The 20,918-nt window shown below is 40.2% G+C and overlaps 1 protein-coding gene across 1 annotated transcript; it reads right to left on the bottom strand.

The window, feature by feature from the left end:
• Nucleotides 1–1,328: 1,328 nt before the first annotated feature.
• foxq1b (forkhead box Q1b) lies at nucleotides 1,329–2,715 on the bottom strand. The gene has a single exon (XM_074668804.1). It carries the CDS (start codon nucleotides 2,700–2,702, stop codon nucleotides 1,827–1,829), a length of 876 nt encoding a protein of 291 aa, XP_074524905.1. The 5' UTR covers nucleotides 2,703–2,715; the 3' UTR covers nucleotides 1,329–1,826.
• Nucleotides 2,716–20,918: the final 18,203 nt, after the last annotated feature.

Raw genomic sequence — 20,918 nt, 5'->3', positions numbered from 1 at the left:
AAACCGTTTTAATTTAGCAAATGTTTCACTAAATAAATAAACAAGCCAAACCAGAGCTGAGTGATTCTGAAAACGATCGAAGATCGGTCCAAAAGTTGCTGGATAGGATTTTATTTTGAAGGAAAGCGGAGTCAAAGTGGGGTAAAAGTTTATTATAAGATGATAAATGTGTCTTGAAAAGTTAGAAAAGTGACATAACTTGTTCATCAGTCATCAGTGGATCACAGGCGCGTGGGTCTGGGGTCTGTTTCAGGACCGCGGAGAGCAGCTGTGGCCTCCTGCGGACACCGTAGTGTGTGTGAATCTGAACACCGTGTTTTGATGCAGATACAGTTCATACTTCTTCATCCTTGTTGGATTATTTTTAATGATAGTTCTTTAGAATTTGCTCAACAAATCACCTTTAACCTCTTTATACCTGAGCTTTTGTCTGGTGTGCAATTTTTAATTCTAATAATTCTATTTTTTTTTTAATGACTAAACATGGTCTTTGTACAGGAAGTTTGATTATTTGTGTTATAAGTTCTCTATTATTTCTTTGTTATTAGTGTTATTGAATTTAAATACGTAGTTTTTTTCCTCTAAAATGGGTGTAATGTTGTGATTTCACCAAAAGATGACGTGGGCAGTGTCTCTAAATGTGGCTAAAGATCATTTAAAAAAAAAAAAGTGACATTAAAATTCTCTAAAATTCAAGAAAATCAAATTCTAATCACGGAAAAAGATCATTAAAAATCCCACACAACAACAATATATTTTTTTAATCGTTTATTTATGATTTATTCCCTTCAGACACATGGTTATAAAACTTGTTTTTACCAGATAAAATACTTTAAATCGATCAAATGCCCTGGAGAGAAGTTTTGTTGAATGTTTCTACAATAACAAATTTTTATTTCGGTGTCTTATGAAACAGTTTAACTGTGTTTGCATGGAAAAATATCTAAACTAGCAAGAAAATTATCCTTTCTTTATGTTTAACCTTCAGTTTCAAGCTCAGTCCTCACTTAGACTTTCTGTTTCTCTTTCTGATAAACAAAAACTACTTTTTAAAAACAATTAGTTTTGGGGATTTCCACACCACAGACAAGCCCTGGGGCTGTTATGGTTTTGTTTCGGCTCTGATTTAAAATTTTTGAGCTACTTTTAATGAGATTATTACTGCAAAAAAAAAAAAAAATCTCTAAGAAAAATTCACCTTTGCTGCTGAGCAGGTGTAAGGCCCCTTTAACTCCCCCCACACACACTCACATATCTGTCTGTGCACCTGCTCCACCTCCTCCTCTTTCATGTGTGTGATGAAAAACTCACTGAACATCAGGCTCTCATTGTTTATTTTCTTTTTAATTCATAAAAATATCAGGCATGCATGAATCCATCTCAGGAGAAACATCAGGCTTTTTTTTTATTCCATGCGTTTGTAGTGCAGCCACGTGACCCTCATCGCAGCTCAGTCAATATTTATATATACACACACACACACGTCAATATTTACTTTAGATATTTACACAGCAATATTTTATACAGCAGGTCATAAAAACATATAAATAAATGAATAGTTTTATGTTTCGTGGCGCTTTGATGCCGTCATACAGTAGAAATGACCAATGAACCAAACAATAGATACACACACACACTCACACTCTCTCACACACACTGTGGGATGTCCTGTGGTGACAGCAGCTACCTGCTGGGTCACCACACAGCTGGATCTCAACGAACCGGGCGCCATGTCTGCAGCAGTCATGATGAGACAGAGTCCCAAACGGCGCCAAAAGTGCACATCATGAGTCCAGGCGCACAGGTCTGCCAGCAGCCCGCGTGTCTCAGGACAGCAGAGAGTCTATGTGGAACCCACGCGCCTTGCTGGGCACCTTGAGCGCGTGCAGAGCGGCCTCAGGTGCTGCCTGCTGCAGGTATGTGAGTGCGTCCGTGCTGCTGTAGCCCCCCTCTGACAGGTATGAGTGCTGCGCAGGGTAGCTCAGAGTGTAGGGCAGTATGTGGGCCCCTGGGGGCCAGAAGAGCCGGGGGGCGTGGGGGCGTGCTGCGTCAGCGTGGCTCTCCTCCCTCCGTTTGAAAGGTGTGCTGAGGATGCTGTCGATGGCGAAGGAGCTGGAGAACTTGGTCCCCACTCTCTCCTCCGGCGCAGGGAGGCGGGTGTCCTCGCTCAGGAGCTCCGGGCTCTCCTGCTCCTTGCTGGAGCCCCTCTTGGAGATGCGCTTCCTCCTGCGCCGGAACACCCCGTCAGCGAAGGTGTACTCGCTGTGTGGGTTCAGCATCCAGTAGTTGTCCTTGCCCCAGGGCCGGGACGGGTCCCGCAGCACCTTGAGGAAGCAGTCGTTGAGTGACAGGTTGTGGCGCACGGAGTTCCTCCAGCCGGTGTAGCTGCCGCGGAAGAAGGGGAACTTCTTCATCAGGTAGTCGTTGATCTCTGCCAGCGTGAGGCGGCCGCTGCTGGACTCTCTGATGGCCATGGCGATCAGAGCGATGTAGGAGTAAGGAGGCTTGGGTCTACGCGTGTAGGGTTTGCCCTTGCTGCTGTCCCCGCTCTGGGTGACAGGTGCCGGGCTGTTGGCCACGCAGTCCCCGTCAGACCCCAGCTCGTCCCCGGACAGAGGAGAAGGGATTCCCCCCTCTGCGTCCATGCACAACTCCAGCGGCTTCTGCGCGAAGTGGTGCGCTGAGAAAACTTCAAGTTTCATTCTGTCAAAAAGAAAGATCCTCTCTCTGAAGAGTCTCTGAAGAAGTCTGGTCTGGGAGCAGGTGCAGCAGCTCCTTCAGCAGGAACGTCTCTGTGTTTGTTGTAGAGGCTCGTGTGAGGCGCTGGAGGCACCCTGAGCCTCAGTCTGGAGCAGCAGAGTACAGATCTGTCTCCGGAGACACGCTTGTCTTGCTATAATATAATGGCTGTGAGAGGGACGGCCCACGGGCGGAGTTTCGAGCCTGAATCCATTGAAGCGATTGAGTGATATAATATATGTATGTTTACAATTGGACGCTACCGTGCCACGCCAGTGAAGAGAGGAAAATACACACAGAGAGGGAGGAGAGAAAGAGCAGGTATGAAAAACAATCAGTCCTAAAAGAAAAAAGAAAGAAGAAAAAATGCAGACAGCCATCCTTTGTTATTCTGGAGTCTTTGATCACAGAGAGGATGAGGCAGTGGAGGAAAAACGCACAGATTGAGCTAAATGTTGAGTTTTACGCATAATATATCAACAAACGAACATAAACTTATTATATTTTATATCTCATTTTCTAAATCTTTGAGTGAAAAAGTGGTAAAAACTGAAAAATATATTTCAACATAAAGTCTGTTTGAATGTTTCTCCTCTTTACGCACAAAGAAGACAGAAAACGCACCTTTTCTTTGGGGAAAATGTTATTTTTTACGCACAAAACTTTCAGGAGAAAGCAGAAGAATCCAGACTGGGGTTCATTAAGCACAAAAACAATCCACTGAAAAACAACAGGACAGACACACGGGGCTGTTTTTACTCTTCTCTCCAACCTGCAGGCTCAGCTCAGGGGAGCTCCGGGGGTTTTACGCAGACGCATGACTCAAATGAAAGACACGGTTTGGATGCGCTGCATGTTTGCGCAACGTATGGTGAAGCTCTCAGGTTAAAGTCGGATTTTGAAGAAATCAATGACACATTTAGGTTTTGGAAGAGTGTTTTTTTTTTTAAGTACAGGAAAGGATCACTGCACCTGCTGAAGCCAGGGTGGAGGGTTTAAGGATGCAGTGATGCAACTGAGAGAAGGTGGCAGTCTCACTCAAAGGAAGATTTTGAAGAAAGTTTATTCTCCTCAGGTACTTTCTAAATGTTAGTTTGGATTTTGTTGAATGTTTTCTGGTTTTATCCTTTAAAAATTACCCGAATGGTTCCTCAAAGTCAGACTTTGACACTACCACACAGAGTAAAGATAAAAAATAACATTCAGCTGAATCCAAAACCAGAATTAGATACTCCTAGACCTTCACTCCTTACCTGCAAATTGAGGCTGCAGCAGGGACGGAGCCACGATTTCAGTTTTAGGTGGACCTGGCAAATTTTTGCTGTGCCTTCAGCTACAAAAGTTTGTAGATCATTAACTTATCTAATAAAATGACTTACAATATACTACTACAGGGGTGGCCAACCGTGGTACTACAGAGAGCCACATCACACACCTGGTCTTACAAACACACTTTCTCTCACACATAAACAAAATGACATAAAATGAAAATCAATACATTTCCAATTTTCAAAGCGAGGTTTATTGTGTTTGTGAGTGTGTTTAAATTCGTACTAGAGAAGAGAAACTGTAACTTAAATATTAATCCAACTGATCCCAATGTTGGCATCCATATATATATAGTTTAAATTAACTGGCACACCACTACTCATAACTATATTTATTTTTTTTATGAATGGATCGAAGAGCCACACACCGAAAGGCAAAGAGCCACAGGTTGGCCACCCCTGTGCTACTGCTACTGATAATAATATATTTTATTCATAGAGTGCTTTTCAAAAACTCAAAGATGCTTTAAACAAAAATAAAGAGCATGTTAAAAATAGAAAGAAACATACAAAATAATTTAAAAAACAGTTAAAAAAGAGACAAAAACAGCTAAAAGGTGAAAGGAAAAAGCAAAGTCAGGATTTCAGGATGCTGAGTTTGAGAAAATTACTTTGCAACCAGTAACTAATGTTACTTTGCGTGGGGTTTGAAGCAGGTTTGGTTACTTTTTTCATCTTAAATTACATTTTTGTAATCTTTTTCTGCATCGGACAGATCTACTTGCAATTGCTCTACATGGTACTGACCAAAGAGTGGCGCTCTAACAAACCTGCAGGCTGCACCGCTACAGTGTTCTGTTCATAATAAGCTGTAAGAACAAGGCAATTAACCACAGTAAAATAAAATAAAGAAAAATCTACAGTGTTTCCTGAAAGAATATTCTGATCCTGCCCATATAAAGTTGAAATTTTCTTGACTTTATTTAAAAAAAAAAAATTGTCCAGCACGCTAAAACCATGGCTTATTTCACAAAGACAGAATCTAACACTAACAAAACCAACATGAAGTCACATCATTTTAAAATGCTCTTTTTAAGTCGATTAGAAAATAAGTAAATAAATAAAACTAAAAGAAAAGTTTAGGGTAGGCTTGGGACCTCTGGGCCCACCCCTAACACCACCCCTGGGCTGCACACACTTCACACCTTAACGTAAAGTCAGAGCTCCAGTTGCATCATCCTCCAACGCACTTTTTCAGTTTTCTTCCTCAAATAACTTCTGCTGTCAGCTGCACTGAAATAAAAGTTTATTCCCACTTTTCCGCCTCAAAAAGAAACAAATATTGTCTCAGAAAATTTGCTCAAACTTGCAGAAAAGGAAGAAGAAGAAAATCCAGCCTGCTTAACTTTGTGCATCATTACAACACAGCTGGGGTGACATAACCACCTTGACCCTGATAATTAATGAAGGAGTCATAAATCAAAGCTGTGCCACATTTGTCTGCACACATTTAGTGAAGCTATAATCAGAACGCTTTAATTTATAGCCGCTGCAGCTCTCCTAACAGTTTTCAGGGAGTAAACTGACACCTGTTAACCAAATGTCTGTTGTCCCACTAACTCTTCTCCTGTCAGCGCCTCTCAGCTGCGTGAAGCCAGAGTTAGCGTGAGTTACGGCTCGGGCCTCAGGCCAGTAATAATCATTAAACTGTCTTCTCCTGCTCCCCCTCGTATCTCGGCTGCTCGGACTTTGCTGGGACCTGAAGAGCTTACGAGTTCATCTGCACACCGTCACAGTCCTGTGCGTGTGTGTGTGTGTGTGTATGAAATATTTACAGGCTCCTGTCATACATTCAGGGAATTATTCTAAGCATGTTGGAGGGAGTTAAAAAGTGATCAAAGGGTATATAAGATAAGGTTTCTATAAACTAACTGCTGTGTATGACTCTGCTCCTCAGATATGAATCTCTGTTTGGCATCCTGAGCAGTCTGTGCACCGGCATGTTTAAGTTTTATCACCTAATTATAACCCAGCGAGAACATGACAGGCATGATTAAAGATCAAATACTACCCAGAGCTATTTGTGTGTGTGAGAGAGAGTGTGTGAAAGCAGGAGTTAACTGGGTTAACAGTCTGTTATATGTATTTGAAGCTGTGTCCGGTGAAGTTAGCGGCTCCTTCTCTGAACAGTTTATCAGTGTGTGGTCACTGTGAGCAGGTGTGTGTGTGCATGATAAGGTGTGTTATCAGTCTTTAAGAGCAGTGTGGACTTCTGTAAATGTTCACCCTGACTCCTCAGTGCATTGAATGAGTGTTTTAACCCTCTAATCTTCATATTCTGCTGAACAAAAGCAGGAGAGATTTGGGGCCTAAGAGTTTTGTCCAAAGACTCAGGGACTGCAGGGTCAAACATGTGACTTTCTGATTGAGAGGTGAGCCATTTTTACCTTCTGTTAGCACGTGTCACCTTGCTTTTAATCTCTCTTCACTGGCTTCCAGTAGCAGCTCCAATCAAACTCAAAGCTCTTCTTCTTCTGGCTTAAAAAACATTGACAAGAACAGTTCCTGCCTACCTGGGGTCCCTCATCCAGGTCTACACTTCCTCTGGCCCACTACGCTCTGCTTGTGAAAGACGCCTGGTGCTCCCAGCCCAGCGTGGCTCCAAATCTCTAGCCAGACTCCTCTCCTCTGTTGTTCCCAAATGGTGGAATGAATTACCAAACTCTGTAGGATCTCTGTAGTCCCTTCTAGCGCTACTGGCAGCCTGGTGCTATGATGTATCCATAGGCTAATGTGACAACAAGCTAACTATTAGTTAGTAAATCCTGGTTATGTCCTGCCAGTCATCTACCAGTCAGAGCTAACATAACCTCACTCTTCATTTTATTGATAGACTCTCAAGTTTGAACAGACCACTGCAGAATAACTGCTGACTGTGGGTTGGAGACAACATTAGCACAAACAGTTTAGCCCTTTTTGCCCTTTAGCTCGTGCTGTTTATCTTTCTTCTGCTCTTCTGTCCTTTTTCTGTCTGACAGTTAGGCTCCAGTGTCCACCATCACTACAAAATTAATCACAGAAATTGTTTTTAATGGAGAACCCAATTGGGAAGCTACGAAGTAGCATTTCTAAATAACGTACATTGGCGCTGATAATCTCATTTTAAAGTGTGGATTACAATCAAGTATATATCTAGAAGGGAGACTTTTTCAAGATCACTTTCAAACTCCTCACAGCCCCCATTAAAGTTTCTGGACCTTCTGGTTAACATCAAAATATATTTTGTACTGATAACAGAGCAAAAAGAGTCATAATGAAAGAGGGATCCTTGCCTTTCTGCATTTTTTACACAGGTAGGCCACTTACAATAGTCCAAAACCAGTCTGTGGCCTTGAAAAAGTGAACTTTATCAGCCTCAAAATTTCATAAATATGGTTTAATTTTGCAGCTCTAGACCTTAACAATCTTGGGGTGGCACAAAATGCGGCTGAGATCACCTGAGGATCTAAAAATGCTCCTAATCTGATCTTCATTGTTTTGATTATTATTATTATTATTATTATTATTACTATTATTATTATTATTATTATTATTATTATTATGATGATGAGTCCTGATCTGATCAGCAAATTTAATTCCAGGGTTGTTAAAAAAAATAAATAATAAAATTAAAAATAATGATAATAATAATAATAGTAATAAATTATTATTATTATTATTATTATTATTATTATTTATTATTTATTTTTTATAATAATAATGATATAAAAATATAATAATATAATAATATTTATAATAATAATAATATTTATAATAATAATAACAACAACAACAATAATAATAATAATAATAATAATAATAATAATAATAATAATTATAATAATATAATTATTATAATAATTACATTATAATTTTAATTATAATAATAATAATAATTATTATTATTATTATTATTATTTTCTGATTTGATTGGCAACTTTTATTTAAGCATTGTTTTTGTATTTCATTATTATTATTTTTATTAATATTATTATTATTATTATTACTACTAGTATAAAGTAGTAGTATTATTGTAGAAAAAAAACTAAGCTATGGTGTAAATTACCCTGGTATTTGTGGCTTAATGAGAGAATCACCAGTTTTTTACCTTAAATGTGCACATTACACATGTGTCTGTCAATGGGGTTGGACTGGTGTGTGTCTTGGACGTGTTTTTAGTTTGTAAAAACTTCAGGAACAGTCACATCCTAACGGTCGTCTGTCTTCTGATATCAGATGCTCTCCAGTGTCAGGTGTTTGATCAACATCCTTTAACTAAATTTAGATTCTGTTTTCTTCTCTCACTGGGACGTTTCTGCAGCAGCTGGAGACTTTAATCTGAAAAGTTTCTGATGAAACTCAGGAGGCCACCTGCTGTGAGCCTAAAACCAGAGCTGAGGAAAGCAGCAGCGGTGACGTGCGTGTGTGCTGTCATTATCACCGCCGCTTCACGACACTCTGAGGAGACGGAGAGTCATACTCTGCTGGGCCTCTGGTGGGTGTGCCTGTGTGTTTTCCTTCTTTGTATGAGTGTGATGAGGCTGTATTTGATTTCAGATACTGTGCCAGGAAGGCTACACACACCTGTGCTGCAGCGATGTGGTGTGAAAGGAAACACACCTGTTTGGGTTTTTATCCTCCACATAGCAATTTGAAATCAGAAGTGGAAGGACGACTTCCCCACAGGGATAAATAAAGTATCACGTTCTCATTTCTGTCTGCTTGGATTAAGTCTTTTTCAGATGTGTGGATCATTTGAGAAGGTCAGGATCCTCATTTACCCTGAACCGCCAACGAAAAGTGATACGCATAATGCAATAAAATTGCTTTAATTGAAGGGTCATCAGGGTCAGAGGAGTCAGCTGTGCTCTGCAGAAAGGCACTTTGCTTATATAGCGTGTTAATGCGTCTGTTAAAGTTTGCACCTTGTTATTTCAGCCCAGCTATTCAGATTTGAAGTGTCTCCTTTGAGCGGCAGCAGAAATCTCTCTTAAGTGCTGACACGAGTGGAATCCCAGTAATGTAAATTCATCGGCGAATCCTTCACAGTTCCAAAAATAGCCCCACCTCTGCGGCGGTCTGTGCTCACACGCTAACCCCTGTCTGCATGTCTCTGGATGACTTCTTACCTGTATCTCATCTTTGTTTGCTTTCTTCTCTGTGAGTGAAGGGTGTCCAGCCCCCATGTCTTTGTATAAACAAAGTACAGGCTGTGGGTGAGCAGGGCAGGGAGGAACGGCAACAAGAGGCGCTGCGTTGTTGAGATTCCCAAGATTCCCTGCAGCAGATTTAGCCTCTGACAGAGTCGACATGCTTCGTTTGGGGCGCACAGGTAGTTACGGCAAGGTGTCTGCTTCACATGCTTCACAGCCGGCTCAAAAATCAGACGTTCCTCGTTGATTCCACTCATTCCTGCTCCCACATCTTCGCAGGGGTTTGTGCATATGTTTGTCTGCAGCTGTGTGTTGTCTCAGGTGTGGGTGTGAAAGTGTGTGAGACACCGTGCACACACTCCAGGGGAAATAAAGGAGTAAGACGTGCACATTCCATCTAGTTTATTCTTCAAACAGCGATTACTGTAATTACCCAACAATGCGGCCTTCTAAACGTTTGCTGCCTGCTTTGTTGTGCTTCTGCAGATTCATACCTTGTGTTTTGGAAGATAAATGGTAGGGGGGGACGGCCTGTCCGTGTAATCAGAGGCACACCTGAACACTTAACAGTAACAAACAAAAAGTTCCCACGAAGCTGTTTTGAAACACAACACGAGAACTTTCCGTACCGGCAGTAATAATCGGCAAGTAGCGTGAAAATAATGCTCGGATACCTCACACACACACGTCGGTGACGGTATGTGCTGTGACTCAGAGTTTTCATAAGTGTGGTTTGATGAGCATAAATCTGCACTGCATGGGTGTCAACCATTAATATATGAAATGTTATAAAATGAAGCAGCATATCCTGCAGTCAGTTGGCAGCAGCATGTTGCTATTTTGGGTCCTCCTACATTCTTACCTGACGTGCTCACGCCCTGCCAGACCAACAGAGAGAAAAAAATAGATACATATAAATAAACGAGCCAACAAGGGTATAATTAAAGTAATTAAGGGAAGAGGTGAAGTGCAGGTGAAGCACCGGTGAAAGGCACTTTGGCACAGCCAAAGGCCTGAACCACATGCGATGCTAGTGATGTCATTCTGGGTCCCCCTCCATCGAAATCCCTTCAAACACGCCATTCATTGTCTAACTTCTCACAAGCAAAGACGGAGAGGTATTCTGCTCTTTAACATCTCATTAAGGTTGGTTGGTAAAGACGAGTGAGTTTCTGATCAAACTTTTGTCTTTTGGGCCAAAGTGCAGCTCCCGTTGGCCTAAATCCCCGATCATGGTGCATCACTCACTGAAGGATGTTTCACAGATTACTCTTTGGCAGAGGGAGCGTGTACCACCTATCATGATCTCATAAGCAGATACAAGCTGAACAGATCATGACCACACCCTGTGACAATGCTCTGCAGTGAGAGCAACAAAAGCAGGACGCTTGATCAGTTTGGATAAAAATTTTGTTTTCACTGATAGTTGTCTGTGGCTTGAATGTGCTCTTAGTTGTTCCAGTCATGCTTGGAACGTACAGAGTTGATTTTCAGATTTTAAATCCTTAAAGTTGTTTATATCAGGGTTCTTTATCCCATAATTTAACACCAACTATACACTACCTCTCACTATATTTTAATGTGGAATGATACAATACAAAATAACAGGATATAAAACCATATGATAAAATACAAAAACATACAATGTGATACAATACACACAATTGTGCTATACAATACCATATGATACAATATGATCAATACATATTGATATGATTCATCATGATACCATCTGATATGAAACGTCACATTATATCATGATATTATATAGCAAACAATGTTATGCCCTGATATGATATGATATGATATGATAGAATGCATCATTGTTTGATATGTTATGATACAGTACATCATGACATGATGATATGATATCAAAACTTCATGAGAAAATTTGACATTAAGTGATATGTTATAACACAGTATGATTGTGACATATGATATGATATAATACAACACGTATGAAAATGATTCATACATCTAATGACATGATGAGATGTGTCATGATGTATCAGACAGTATATGATACAGTATCTCATGCTAGGATATGATACACTTAGATTTAAAATTATATGACATAACATGATACGATACGATATGATGTGATATGATATGATATGATATGATATGATTTGACATGATATAATATGATATAATACGACATGATATGACCTCATATGATATGACATAACATGATATAACATGAAATGACATGATATATGATATGATATGATATGATACAACATGAAATTACATGACATGATATGATATGATATAACATAAAATGACATGACATGATATATGATACAACATGAAATGATATGACATGACATGACATGACATGACATGACATGACATGATATGATATGATATGATATGTTATGATAAAGCATAAAATGGCATGACATGACATGATATGATATGATAAAACATAAAATGGCATGACATGACATGATATGATATGATACAACATGAAATTACATGACATGATATGATATCACATGAATTTATATGGTATGATATGATACAACACAACACAACACGATATGATACGACATGACAAGACATGATATGATATGATAGTCTTCTAAACACTGCAATATGATATGTTATGACACAAAAAAGATACAACTAAATACCATATTATAGGGAGGGATATGATATAACATGATAAGATATGTCATGATATGATATGATTTGATATGATATGATATGATATGATATGATATGATATGATTTGATACGATGTGAAACAATAAATAACAGTATATTACATAATTCTGTTATGATACTGAATGTTGTGATTTTGAAATATATGATATGTAACAATATGACATGACATGATTTAATAGCACAAGTTATATTTATAAACATATAGAACTGCTTTATTCAAAACGATATGAAATATCACAAAATATACTATAAATCAAAATACACTGTTTTATCACACTATACCACATGTCATGGTAGCCCTCTGATAACCTAAAAACCTTGGATACCCTGGGTCTCAAACCACAATTTTACCTGGTTGTTGGGTGAAGCATCTTAAGTATAAAAGGTCGACAAACTCTTGAAGTGTTAGCCTAGCTAAAGGAAACTTTTGAGGCAAACCTCATGTAGCGTGACCTGGACCACTAGGTTATCTGCACTCCAGACCAAAATGTTCAACATCGAGGGCCAAAGTGGTTGGGCTGTTCTGGCGTTTTGGTGTTAATCTTTGGATAAAAATGAATCTTTGACTTTATGGCATTCAGTGCATTTTTTAAAGTAAAGCCTCCTGTTTCATGCAGTTATTTAACTCAGCATGTGTGTGTGAGTGTGTGTGTATGATCAGATGTTCAGTGTGCATGTGTTACAGAAACTTATTATGAATAAACTGTCCAAATCAGAGATTAGGAGCTGCAAAAGCTCCAGACTCTGCAACGACGTGAAAGCAGACCTGTGAACACTCCTCCAAAATGTTACTGTTGGTGCATGTCTGTCAGTAAACCTCTGCCATGCGTGCAACAGGCTCAATACCTGCCATATCAGCCACTATCGTCCATTTCAACTCTTCACACGCTACAGTCCCCTCGCATGCCGAGCTGGGAGGCGTGGAGGGAGATTAGCGGGTGGAGGGGGAGGGGGTGGATAAAGAAGAAAAAGAAGCAATGATTGATCTTAGCCATAGACACCTCGCTTTATCGCTGCAGCTGATAGGACCTACCTCCATTCAGCAGTGCTGTAGGCTGTTTTTGTGTAAGCATAAACACAGGGCCAAATCAGTACCTGTGCTGCACTGTTTACCTGGCAGCCGTTCAGCCCTTTTCTGTCTAAACTTGAAATAGGATCCAAACACTCTACTCACGCATAGTGGTTTGCACGAGATGCCTTGCCTGCTTCTCAACCTACCGCGGGGCTCCCTAGCGCTATTTTTGCACCGCCTCAACCTTAACGGCCCTCTTATTTCTTTGATTGAGAGGTGGAACATCTAGCCCGGGGGCTTTAACTGCAAACATAGCACTGATTTTAAGCCGTTACCAAGGAGTCATACCACAGACCAACCCAACAAACAACCTGCTGATTGATAACATTAGTCTGTGGGTTATATTTAGATCCCTGTTTCTCACCAGTAGGTATTACCACAAACAGCCGTTTCATAAAGGTGTATCACGGAACTAAGAGCAACGACTTATCCATACAGATTTATCCTGACCTAGTTTTACCTGAACTGATAAGAAATACAGATTATCGATGAATGAATCTTGAATTTAGTCAAAAACTTATAAGATTTAAAGATTTGTTGTGGATTGTCACTTTTACATACTGCACCTCTGGATTTAGACAGATATGAGCCTTTTCATGAAGTTAGAAACATGAAGTTGACGTAGTTGTGTTTGTTTTAAAATATTCCTCCCTTTAACAAGTTTGCCAACTTTTCTGGCAATCAAGAGACCTTCAAACCCTCTGTACAGTTGTATTCACAACTCATCAAAGGCTACTTAAAAGCACTGTGAGGACTGTTTGTTTGGTGTTGATTGCAGTGACACCTGTGGCCAGAATTGGTAGTGTTTTTTCCAGAATGAAGACCGTTTCCTGTAAAGATGTGACTCTTACGAAGTTGTGCATTTGTTTTAGAAAGCAGAGCCTTTTTTTTTTAAACACTGTTTCTTTGCTATTTATTTATTTTTTTCAATGTTGGGGTTTAAAAAGTTTTAAGTAGAGTTTCAAAATGCAAAAAGAAGAAATGGGGGTAAAACAAAACAAAACAAACAAATATGCAACAAGAAGGAATGGGGTTGAAACAAAACCAAAAAAACGACAACAAAAAAGAAAGGAAACAAACAAAAAAAAACAAACAACAAAAAAATGCAAAAAGAAGAAATGGGGTGAAGCAAAAGCAAAACAACAACAACCACAACAACAACAAAAAAACCCCATAAAAATACGAAGAAATTAAACTAAATAAGCTATTTTTTGAAAACATAAACTGAAACAGTCTGTTCATCAGCTGTTCAAAAGTTTAGGACCTTAGCCTTTAAAAAACAAAATCTGTGCAAAAATGTGGATTCAGTGTAATTTTCTGTCAGGTATTCACTCTGTCATGACCTAAAGGCAAAGGCTAAAAATCTTTTTGTCTTTGAACACGGTCGGATTGTTGAGCTACAAAAAAAAGGCCTCTCACAACACGCCATCACTGCTGGGGTCGGACACATTCTGAGGGTTAGGGAACAAAAAAGTTCAGCGGTAGAACCAAAAAAACTCTTCTTGGCATGGAGCCAGAGGATTTGATCCGAATTAAGGCTGATACTGGTGCCGACTGCAGCCCAATAACCATCAGATGACAGATGAGAGAAGAGCTTTAAGGACAAAAAACATTTTTTAGAGGCCTCGTCTCCTTCAACGCCACTAACTTGCCCACCTGGACTTTAAAGAGAGCACCAGACTGGCTCTGTGGAGATGTTGCAGGGGGCCTCCTTCATGACTGAGGACCCTGGTCTGTGTGGTACTGAATGGGTTTTTAAAAATGGACATTAGTTCCAGACAGTGGATGCTCACTGTCATTTCTTCTTTTTGCATTTTGAAACTCTTCTTTAAACTTTTTTAAGATTCAACAGTAGGGAAGGGTACCTTTCACATTTGAAATGGTACTGTACCGATGGCAAGCAGTACCGGTACTCAATGGTACCAATTTTCTGTACTTTTTTTGTTTTTATGTGGAAAAAAATATCAAATTGTTTAATAGTAAAATCTATTTTTTTGGGATTTAACAAATTCCTCAATGAATATAGTATTGCAATGCTGTGTTCATGTCCAGCATGGAAAATCTCCTACGCTTCTACTCCTTCACAGTCACAAGGATGTGTTTAGCTACCTAAACATGGCACCTTTCAATTTTACATGAATCGGTACCCATACCTATAAAAGTGCATAATTCAGTACCCATTCCTATTCAACAATGTAAAAGGTAAATTTGAGCAATTTTAAAACTGGTCTTAAAATTTTGATCAGGAGTGTAAATAAAAGTGAAACTACTTCAAGATCACTTGTTAACTCCTCATCTTGCCTTTAAGTCTGGTTTAGATGTAACCCTGGCCAGGGTTTGTACGGAGCACACACACAAAAGTGAGCCTAAAGGACGTCAACCTTTTGTCCCTGAGAGGGCGTCATAAAGCTTACACATAAGAGATTCAAAAACACCAACTTTACCTAACCAGACTAAGAGCTGGAGTTTATTCCTGTCCATCAAACGACTACATAACTAACCGTCAGTCAAACCAGCCACGCCTCTATTCATGCCTGATTATGCAGAACTGTTAACCCTAATATAATCAAACAGAAGGAGTAGAAAAATAAACACCTCATTCTGTCGTTGCACGTGAAGGATGAGGCAATGAGGCCACAAAAATATTTGGAATCAGGCTGATAACTGTTTTAAAATGCACTTTAAGATTATCTTTATTTGTCAACAGTGGAGTTCGCAGCTTTTTGAAGAGTCACAGGTTGGTTTGAAACCAATGATTGATTGAAACTTGAGACTAAGCTTGTTACATTTTAAGCAGTATTTGAAATGGCGAGTAGATGAATCAAACTTTTCTCGTATCTCCGTCCCCTGTGCATGCTTCCCTGCAGGCGTGATAAGAAACCCCGGCTCCTGAGCAGCTGTTACTGTTTGTAGTTAGTGCTATTAGATATTGATCTGGTAATAATTCTTAAATGAACAACATTAAGCATCGGAAGTTTGATTGGGGGGAAAAAAGGAGCTAATCTCCTCCAGCTGGCTGCGGGGGTTATAATGCGTCCTGCATTGATCCAGAGGAGCAAACAGCAGCTTCCTGGCTGCTCGGCAGAGCAAAGTGCCGACCAGGTGTAGAACAGATCAGATAATGTGATACATGAGATAGAGGGACGTTTCTCACAGTGATGCATGATGGGAAGTCTTCAACATATCCTCAGCATACTCTAGAATCAGGACTAGAAGATGTTAAAAAAAAGTTTTCGGCTCTGCATCCTAAAAACGATGAACATACGACATGTTACATCACACGTGCTCATCAAGTCGTGCTCCTATTGGAAATATCACAGTTTAAAGATTATTCTGTCGTCCACCAGTGCTATTTCTGTATTTTAAAGGTCATTTCTACTTAATTTGGAGAACAGGATAGTGAATTCTTCAATACCCACGAGCCTAGGCCAAGTGTGGTAGGGTAAAGATAAAAACAGGTTCACCACTCTGTGAGAGACTGCATGAGGAAATACTTCACAGTTTCAGAATCTTCAGAGTAAGTTTCTAAATCTATGGTACAAAATATCATTTAAAGTTTCAGAGGATCTGGAGAAATCTCTGTAGGGAATATTATTGAACTAATTTCCTCGGTTCCCAATTGTTTGACCTTTCTCAAATGACTCCAATGACTTCACCCAGTCTTTGAAACAGCAGATTTGCCGTAGAGTTTCACTTTTAGACAGAAACCCAGTAACCCAGATGTGAAATATGTGAAACATGAATTCAAGTGTTGAGGGTCTCAAACTAGTCAAACAAGACTTCAAGTTGACAAGCTAAGACCTTGGTTTGGTTTTCAAAATTCCACTTTTTGTCCCAAAAAAGTTTCTCAACTCCATTGATTATCATCCCTTTTAAAGTGATCCTCCAGGATGGAACAAGTTGGGTCCTATCACAAGGTTTAGGGCAGAAATTACCCCTACAGCAGTGTTTTTGTGCAGCAGAAGCCCAGAGCGCTCGCACCAAACACCCCCTCCCTGCTCCTCTGCAGGTTTCCTCTGCACTCAGACGGGGCCATATTTTACTTGACCAAAAACACAAATAAACAGACTCCCACCTAAAAAATCTGATATCAGTCTGCATTCATGCTTTAATTAGAGAATTTTCAGCGCGTTACTTTCACACAAAAACACCGCTAAATAAGGCTCTAGTTCTCATCGTGTCTCTTCGTCCTGGCAGACTACCTGTGTTTGTTTATATCTGGCACGTCGCGGGCCTGGACTGATACACTAATCGACGAGCGCCTCGTAGCCAGCTGTGGCTCTGCAGCGGAGGTAGCGCCGTTTTACGACACGATGAGAACTACAGCCTTATTTAGCGGTGTTTTTGTGTGAAAGTAACGCTCTAAAAATTCTCTTAATAAAACGTGAATGCAGACCCATATCAGATTTTCTCGGTGGGAGTCCGTTTATTTGTGTTTTTGGTCAAGTAAAATATGGCCCCGTCTGAGTGCAGAGGAAACCTGCAGAGGAGCAGGGAGGGGGTGTTTGGTGCGAGCGCTCTGGGCTTCTGCTGCACAAAAACACTGCTGTAGGGGTAATTTCTGCCCTAAACCTTGTGATAGGACCCAACTTGTTCCATCCAGGAGTATCACTTTAAGTGATTTTTAATCCCAGGGTAAGGTTTGATTTGCATATTTACAAAGTTAAAGCAAGAGGAAGACTACACTGGAAAAAAAGAAAAAGTCGGATTAACTTAAAATTTCGGGTTCAAGTTTCAAGGCTAACTAAAAGTTTTACATTTCATCCAAGCAATATGTTTGTTTTAATAAACAGGGATTTTCAGTAGGATTTCTGATTTAGTGATTCTGATTTAAAGGTCTTTGTCTTGAGCAAGTAACCTTTACTTTAGGAGACATTTCATTACAGCAGCATTTCTGTTTTTTTTTTTTTTTTAATCATAGCCTAGTGGATTGATTTTGTTAACACCAAGTGATGCTCCAAAGCCAGCAGAGTGCTAATATGTGGGCTGTCAGTATGCTTTTGTTTTGTTGTTAATCTATGTAAAATGCACAGTTTAATTTGAAGTAAATTTTAGACATCATCACAAAACAGCGTCTTCACCTGTCATCATGTCATTACACAGTTTAAAAAATGTGGTGTTGTACTTTGAAGTTTTGTAAACCTAAGTTGTGTTGATACCAACTTTGCACAACAACAAAAAAACACAGATAATTGACAAAACTACTTTTTAGTAGTTGGCAAAAGAAAAATCATTTTTATTTACTTAATCAAAAAATCATTTTTGGGGCCAAAAAACTTTTAAGTTTTTATTTTTTTACAGCGTAAAGCCGTATAAAACATGGATGTGGAGCCAGTGATGTCACCCATTTGTTTCTGAGGAGTTTAAAGAACAGATGAGGTGAAAAAATAAATAATGGCAGCTGATCTTAACTTTTCTGAAATGTTTGAAGATGATGTAACACAGCTGTTAGTATGTTCCTGTCACATTTGTTAAAGGGGCTATGAGGAGTTTCTAAGTGATCTTGAAAAGGTCTCCCTTCTAGATATCTGCCTGATCATAATCTACACTTCAAAACGAGATTATCAGCGCCAATATTACAGGTTACAGATTAGTGTAAATTGCAACTTCTTAGCTTCCAGGTCGACAACACCACGCCAGCTGAAGACGTTCAGTAGAGAAAAGAGATATCTGAGTTTTTCTCTGCTGAAAACTTTTTCTGTGATTAATTTTGTAGTGATGGTGGACACTGGAGCCTAACTGTCAGACAGAAAAAGGACGGAAGAGCAGAAGAAAGAGAAACAGGAGATTGATCCAGCCCAAGCTAAAGGCTAATTAGCCTAAACTGTTTGTGCTAATGTTGACTCCAACCCACAGTCAGCAGTTATTCTGTAGTGGTCTGTTCAAACTTGAGAGTCAATCAATAAAATGAAGAGTGAGGTTACGTTAGCTCTGCTTGGTAGATGACTGGCAGGACGTAACCAGGATTTACTAACGTTACACATTATGGACATGTCTTAGAGCGGCGGGCTGCTAGCTGAGCTAAATATAAATGGCTACTAAACTACTTACAAACTGATAGTGTTAGCTTGTTGTCACGTTAGCCTACAGATATGTCAGAGCACCCGGCTGCCAATGCCACTAACATATAACCAGCTTGTTGTCACGTTTCAAACCGTAGCGCTGCTCGGCGTGTTGTATCCCGTAAAAAGTTGTTCTGAACAAAGAAAATTAGTTTCAATCTCTATTTAATTCCAAAACAAACTCAAGCCTTGCTAAAAGTAATTTACAACAGTGTGTGAAGACTCCAGGCCACAAGGTGGCGAGGGAGAGCATTTAAAACAGATCCTCTTCATAGAATCTTTAATGTTTTGCTTTCATCAAATTTAAAGTGAAGGTTTAAATGATTTCATGTCTTTAATGTGTCCCTGTTAATTGGGAGTTAAAGACGTACTTTGGCCCTAAGTTTTTGATTTTTGTTTTTGTCGCCTGCTCAATTATCACAACGGTCACTGAAGGTAAACCGGCAGGTGAAGGCTTCAAAAAAGACATAGTGAAGCTGGGGTCCAGGGAACAGGAAGAGCCTAAATTGTCTAAAGTCTCCATGTCACCAGGTCAGAAAATAACTTAACTACGGTAACTCAAACTGATGAGATTAAAAGATAAAACTTCGCCCACACACGGTGCCACACAGAGAGTTTGGTTTACTCCCCCTGTATGCCAGGAAAACAAGTTTAGCCATTAGGACAGCCAGGTGGGTGAAGGGGAGAAAGGAGCACCTGTCTGTTGACTGGAACGGGCCGTCAAGGGTGAAAACAATAACGGTAAAATGAGAAGATTGAAATGTGTTGGTTTGTTTTTAACCCAGTTTAATTCAGCCATTGTCTGACCTAAAAACTCTGCTCCACTTTCAGAGCCGGGGTGAGGGCACCGGCAGTTTAATGCAGGGTTAGAGGAGGTAAAAATAGAAGCATGTGGCAGTAAATCACGCTCATCTCTGCTGCGCTCGCTGCAACGATCTCCAATTACGCCAAAAGAGAAGAAAAACCATAATTGCTGCACTGTGAGGCTCGTGCATGTCAGGAACTGTGTCGCTGCCACGCCGCTCTAATTGAACTTTCTCTCAGAGGCGTTGTGAGAAAACAGGCGGTAACTATTTATACAACTACACACCTGACCAGGCATCTATCCAAACAAAAGGTCTTGAACCCAGCCCTTGCGTGCCTATCCAGCCCAGACATCTGATTAATTACAGTGTGGCCGTTAAAGCAAAGAAAAACTAGCTGATGAAAAGTCAGCGAGTCTGCAGGCTCAACCTGCCCAAACAGCATCATGCGTGTTAGCTTGTAAAACTCTCCATCCCGCCCCTCCTCCCACAACTCCATGCGTTTCCTCCCTCCCTCCCGCCCTCCCGCCCTCTCCTGCTCCGGGCCCATTCGTGCAGACAAGGTAAAACATCTCCCTGGCTGTGTCAGAGCCCCACAGGTGGGCCCCGTGTGCTCAGGTAGATAATATCACTGTTACTATAGACTGTGTTTGGGTTAGCGCAAAAACACTTTTCACGGCAACAGCAAAACAAAGTGCCACGCCATGCGTGATAACGGCGGGAGCTGCTCCCTGAAAATTAACCTGTGGAAAGACTTTGGCCTCGCACGAAACACACACAGATACCTCCTCCTTCTCCTCTTCTCTTTAAAAACATAAGTTTCCACGATGTTCTGAAGGGAGCAGGGAATCATTTTATGAGATTTTTAGAGATTAAGAAGATCTCTTTTATATATAATCCACCAAAGGAGCAAGGTAATCGAAAACAGTGGAATAAGCCTTTAATGTTAGGGTGGTTCAGTTTGAGGACTGAGCCCCTGATTGAAAGCACAGGGGTGATTGGAGGAGCCTCTCTGTTTCTGATCTGCATACAGGCCGAGCAGTAGACTTTATAAATTGGCTTTCTTTAAACAAAAAGAGGCATGAATAGCTCGAGCGCGCTCAGGGCCAGGA

Source organism: Halichoeres trimaculatus, unplaced genomic scaffold (genome assembly GCF_033239565.1).
Source record: "Halichoeres trimaculatus isolate MK-OKI-2021-1 unplaced genomic scaffold, fHalTri1.1 fHalTri1_scaffold_4, whole genome shotgun sequence".
Classification (NCBI taxonomy): Eukaryota; Metazoa; Chordata; class Actinopteri; order Labriformes; family Labridae; genus Halichoeres; species Halichoeres trimaculatus.
The sequence above is the reverse complement of the archived record's forward strand: the minus strand, read 5'-3'. Positions and strand labels throughout refer to the sequence as shown.